The sequence below is a fragment of the Stegostoma tigrinum genome, chromosome 1 (assembly GCF_030684315.1).
Source record: "Stegostoma tigrinum isolate sSteTig4 chromosome 1, sSteTig4.hap1, whole genome shotgun sequence".
Taxonomy (NCBI): Eukaryota; Metazoa; Chordata; class Chondrichthyes; order Orectolobiformes; family Stegostomatidae; genus Stegostoma; species Stegostoma tigrinum.
Window position 1 is genome coordinate 165820142 of NC_081354.1, and position 5859 is coordinate 165826000.

A 5859-nucleotide genomic window follows, 5' to 3' on the forward strand; every position below is an offset into this window, starting at 1 on the left:
TCAATCATCCAACTGCCCATATACATCACCTCATAATATGATCCTCTACAGCACTGAGAAAAAAAAGTTTCTAAAATTACACACAGGAGCAATCTTTATTTTAGCGGAAATATTAATTCAAACATAAATCAGAATAAAGTCATTACACAAGTCGAAAATGTTATGGACGCTGATTGAAATCTAATAGCCTCTTTCAATTTGTCATATTATAGGAGTGCTTGGTGTCGCTGAGTGAAGTCGAAGGGCTACAGTAACCCCCCGGGTACCAGTCTTTGATTGTCTAATAATGTTCACACATCCCACACCCCTACCGAAAATTACAACTGATTGTTTTGCCGATTATTTCACCGAACTTTTAATTTCTGCTTTCTAAAGGATCATTGCCCGCGGTAATTGCAAAGGACCTGTCCTTGTATGTGTCAGGAATCTGAAAGAGATAGAGAGAGAGAGAAGAGGGGGAGAATCTAATCTTTATGTTTGCCACCAAATTTGCTTTTGTGGTGACTGATTCAATGTGAGCAACGCTCCAAAACACAGGGACACTGAATCTCGAAAGTTGGACTTTGTGTTTAAAGGGGACGTTATGAAGTGTTAAAGACGGTACTGAGGAACGGCCACTGAACCGAAGCCTTGACTCTGATTTCTTTCCGCAGGTGCTACCTGACTTGCTGAGATTTTCCAGCAATTTCTGTTTTTGCTTCTAAAGTGTCTATTTTCTCACTATAATTACCATTACTTTTACAATTAAAACAAACTATTCCGTAGGGGAAAAAACCTTTAAAAGGCTATTTGTTATTCAATAAATTAAAGCAACCTCTCCCTTTGGCGGACTGATACTTAATTTTGTAATGATGAAATATAAAAAGTGGTTAATTTTAATTTCTAGTCAAGCGATTCTTTTTAAAAATAAAACCCATGTCTTAGATTCGCGGTCTGACGAGTAAAACAGAAGATTAGATGTTTAGGTACAAAATAGTTCTTTGTTTGCCACCCCCTTCCCACCCCACCACAATTATTAAAAGAAAGCACCACCCTCTTCCAAATAAGGCTATTTAGATGCTTTACAGATGAGTGGGACTGGGCTGAAAAAATCCTGACAGCCAAGTATATCACAGGCAGCATCATCTGTCTCTCTGTCTCTCTCTCTCTCTCTCTGTGATGTAGATTAGAAGCTATTAGGGGCAATGGATTAATTTGTAGCCAATTACAAAACGTTGCTGAATATGAATGCATAAATAACACGCAGTCTGGCGAGTACAGGGGTAGAAATGTCTAGGGGGAGTCCTAGGGGAAACAGCGAAAACCTTCTGAGGATCAGGAGCACTTTGTGACTTAACGTTCGTACCTTTGATCGACGCCAGGGGTGCACAGGAATCAAAGATTTGGCTGCAAATAATACGGCTTTTTTTAAAAAAAGACTATTAAACAGTTGTTTTGTGTGAGGGGAGGAGGGAGGGAGGAGAGGAGGGTTTGGTGGTGAGAAGTCATGAATGTGAATAGAGAAAAGGTTCAGCCCGCTGATATCTCTTTACCATCAGCGGCAGTGGCAGATCCGATATCTTGTACCATCCACACTGAAGCCATGGATGTGAATGGGGACCAGAGGCTCCCAGGCAATGATCTACCTCCCTACTCCTGCCCGGCAAGCCGGGAAAGGACAGGGGACACGCAGGGCATCTCTGGTCAAGAAGCAGTGGTCGTGGTCCCTGCCCCAACCAGTAACAACAGGACCACCTCGTTCTCGGTCTTGGACATTTTGGATCCCAACAAATTTAACAGCAGTAAACGCCGGCAGTGCAGCATTCTGTACAGAGCGGCCAGCGAGTACACAGGAGCCGCGGCGGGGGAGAGGGCTGCGGACGCTTTTTGTGAAATTGCAGATCAGAAAACGCTAAGTGAAAGCGGTTTGGACACATGCAAGAAGGTCACTGACATAATCAGTAAGTACATCCAGGTCCTGGGCGCTATCTTAACGCATCCCGGCGCGCACAAGTGGTGCTCGAAGTTTTTGCGCTGATGTGCAAGAAGTCAGAAGCACCGCTGAAAACACGAGAAAACAGCGATCGGGTTTTAATATATATATATATATATATGTATATATAAAACCATAGCCTCTTCCCCCATGCCTGCCCGTCGTGTGTTTACAACCTAAAGCCGCCGGCAGTAATGACCTGTGGTTGCAGGCGCTTTAATAAGTGTTAAGGCTAGCTTTTAATCGCCAGTTCTGCCTATGGTGAACCGGGAGGTACGATGAGCGAGTGTAGGAGCAGCCTGTTTATGTTATAAGTAATGGAGGGAGAACGTTTCCTTTCACCATGATCTTAATAGATCTATCTTAGTTGGGTGATTCCATGTTGATTTGGAGTAGTTTGTGATTTTTAAATTACTTTGTGGTTATGATAGATTTTGCAAGTCAATATGGTTTAGCGTCTTGAATTAGTCCGTCCTCAGAAACCGCCGGGTGATTAGGTGTAATTACCTTTGTATCATTTGAAGCTTCTTAAATTGCAGTTGGCTAGTCTCTTTTTAAAGAGGTCGCTTGCCAGGAATAAATAGGAATCGCTGCCGTTTAAAGGCGTTTTATCCAATCTTTCAAAGACATCTCTGGAGTTTATCCTTCATGCTTTGGGCGACAGATTCAATTTTCTCTCTCCCCTTCGGTTTTTAGGACGAATCAGACTAATTGTGACAAAACGCTGGTTATCTCTAGAAAAACAATTAAATTTCTTCGATTACATTTAAGGTAAAATGTGCTTAGCAGCGTTAAAGAGCTCTTGTAATGGCGGAAATCGCCCCAGAGTGGCATGTTGGGCTGGGGTGATCGATATCCTATTATCGAATTCTGCATATCTCTTTCAAACAGCTTGCAAACACTCCTAAAACGTCTAAATTATAGGGTCAAAATTCGGATAATTACTCGATTAAAACGTATTACAGTTATTAGTGGCTGTTATTGATCGTGTATTGCTTTCGACCCAGGCTCCAGATTGCAACCTGCGCACGTCTTTCAAAAAAAATATACCAACTTTCTTGCCACAAGTCTGGGGACACAAGGACGGAAAGGCACAACAGCAGTATTTTCCGTCGACTTGGAACTAGCAGTCTGGATGGCCACATTATTATAATGCGTGTTATCTGGCAGTCAGTCATTTTACTCGATATGATCCAGGTGTATTATTCTGTTAAAGTTTGAATATGTACAGTTATTGTTTGGACCAAGTCAAGCATGCTATACACAAAATAAGCAGATCTGCCACAAATTAAAATAAGAATGCGTTAGAAGGTCAGCTAGTTAATTGCGGCCGTTCCCAGGGGACAGTTTCTGTAATAACAGGCTGCACGTTGCTCGTGTTTGGAAGCTGATTAAATGATCGGAGGGCAAACATGAACACTATTGCCAAGCAGGAGATTCTGGCAAAGAACGGAAGCTTTCCTGCGACAATATGTAATTTCTATTAAAGGTAGTAAATGTTTTTTAACTGCTTCATTATTTTCCCCAACGCCGCCCCCCCCCCCCCGCCGGCTGTCTAATGAGGCCTTAATATGATCACAATTAATGTAAGTGTCCAGCAATTAGTTTCTGTAATAGACAGAATCACCTTACAGACACCAATCGAGTTTAATTAACATAGCCTTATATCTTTTAGAGATTTTTTTAAATTAACAGGGCCACTTCTATATGATGCAAGAGTTGTTTGTAAACGATACAAACGCGTGAAGGCGAGTACTTTTCAACATAGTACGTGGTATTCTTATTAAATAATTGTAAATATTAGTTATTAGCAGTTGGTCCCTACAGATTATTCAGATAGACTCAATGGCATATGCGCTTTAGTCTTAGCAGCAAGAACAACATACACGATTGGGGCGCTCAGGAATGTGGTCATTCGGTTTTTCTTCACAAATGACACCGAGAGATGGCCGAAAGTGTCATTCCATGCACCCGGATCAATCGGTAATTTCTTATCTCCCCACTTTCCGGAGTATAATCGAGGCAGAAAAGACAAGCAACACGAAAAATTAAGCAATCTCCGTTTCCTTCACAATTTTAACAGCATTCTCCTTCCTTGTGTTAACAGCTGATTCACAGAAAGATAACTTTTAATTTTTAAAAAAATATGTAAAAGGAAAGTGGTGAAGTAATTTCAATTATCCGGGACTGACGGAATCCGTTTATACTCAACAGAGAACTTGCTAATATTAGTATCGATATTGACACATTGCGCGGTTTTAATATTTTAGTCCAACTACACTGCCAATTGTAACAATAAATTGGATTCTAATTCTGTGTGTTCGCGTTTTGGTCACACGTTAACGTTTAAACATGAGTTGGGAAATCATAGTTTGGTGTAAAGTGCTTTCTTTAAAAAAAATGTTTTAACGCGGCTGAGCTTAGTTTCTGAAGTTTCATTTGAAAATGAGCGCTGATGGCTTCAGAATCATTGATGAAACATTCAAAGGTGTCCCAAAGCGTGACTTTGCTCTTGTCCTTTCGTCTTCCAAGCGATGTACCAATGTTGAGCTTTATCTAATCTCCCGCCTTCTCTTTTTATTTTCTTCACTCTCTCCCTCCCTTTTCCCTTCAACTCCGCCTCAGAAGATGGAGATTTCCTAGACAGTTACAAATCTGAAGAGTGTGAGAAGGACTTTTGCCGGAGTTTGGACACCCCCGAGCAGATCTGTACCAGCACCAGTGGCAGTAGCCAGAGCCCGCGTCGGGGAGAAGCCGAGGAGTACAGTGAAGACAGTGGTTGTGGTGGGAGAGGAGGAGGAGGCAGTGGTGGTACTGTCGTGACGGCTGCGGGAGAGAGGATGTCCGGGCTGGAAGGAGATGCTGAGGATGAAGAAGAGGAGGAAGAGGAAGAGGAAGGAGGCGGAGGTGCTGGTGGAGAAAGTTTGAGCCCTCAAAGCCAGCAGAGCCAGCACCAGCAGCAGCAATGTCAGCAGCAGGGTCACAGCCAGCAACAGCACAGGAGCAAGAGGAAGCGCAGCGGCTCGGACGCTAAGTCTGGCAAACCGCGGCGGGCCCGCACTGCCTTCACCTACGAGCAGCTGGTGGCCCTGGAGAACAAGTTCAAGTCGACCCGCTACCTGTCGGTGTGCGAGCGCCTCAACCTGGCCCTGTCCCTGAGCCTGACCGAGACCCAGGTCAAGATCTGGTTCCAGAACCGGCGGACTAAGTGGAAGAAGCAGAACCCCGGCGCAGACACCAGCGCTCCTACCGGCGGAGGAGGGGCGGGAGCTGGGGCCGGAGCTGGGGCAGGAGGGCCAGGGGGAGGAGGAGCAGGAGGGGGAGGAGGATCGAGCTTGGGTGGCCCCGCCGGGACTCATCTTGGGGGCCTCAGCCCCATGAGCTCGTCGTCTCCTGTCGGCGGGCCACTGTCTGTGCACTCGGCCTACCCTGGCCCCGGGGGTTTGGTGTGTGCCACCCAGTTGCCCTTCCTGCCCTCCCCCGCCGCTGTGCTCTCCCCCTTCATGCTGAGCTCGCAGACTTACGGGGCCCCGGCTTTCTACGCGCCCCATTTACAATAAGGTATCAGAAACGACACGCCAGCGCCCGCCCTGAACCATACGCGAACCCAAAATAACAACCCCATACCACAAAGGTTATAGCAGCACTACATCAGGTTCTTCAAACAGTAAACATTGACGGGGGCTAACATCTTCGGTAACCCTGGCTGTTTACTCGCTGTGTCAACTGAAGATCTGTAACACTTTCAGACACTCTTCCAGGTGTCTAATATTGACACTTTGTATTTACCTTTGCTTTGTGTTTATCTTTATGAACTGCTACAAAAGTTAGAATTGTTAAACAATTTCTCCACACTATTTAATTGTTTTCTTTTATACTGAGCACCT

The 5859-nt window shown here is 44.7% G+C and overlaps 1 protein-coding gene across 1 annotated transcript; it reads left to right on the forward strand.

The window, feature by feature from the left end:
- Positions 1-1486: 1486 nt before the first annotated feature.
- nkx1.2lb (NK1 transcription factor related 2-like,b) lies at positions 1487-5624 on the forward strand. The gene is made up of 3 exons (XM_059644536.1): positions 1487-1940; positions 3668-3720; positions 4867-5624. The coding sequence occupies exons 1-3, from the start codon at positions 1487-1489 to the stop codon at positions 5530-5532; spliced, it is 1173 nt and encodes a 390-aa protein (XP_059500519.1). The 3' UTR covers positions 5533-5624.
- Positions 5625-5859: the final 235 nt, after the last annotated feature.

Bases quoted from the DNA above. Each gene is read 5' to 3' on its own strand.
- nkx1.2lb (XM_059644536.1), top strand. From the start codon at position 1,487: ATGAATGTGAATAGAGAAAAGGTTCAGCCCGCTGATATCTCTTTACCA. The intron at 1,941-3,667 runs GTAAGTACATCC...TTAAATTAACAG, and splicing joins GAAGGTCACTGACATAATCA to GGCCACTTCTATATGATGCA. The intron at 3,721-4,866 runs GCGAGTACTTTT...GAAGAGGAAGAG, and splicing joins AACGATACAAACGCGTGAAG to GAAGGAGGCGGAGGTGCTGG.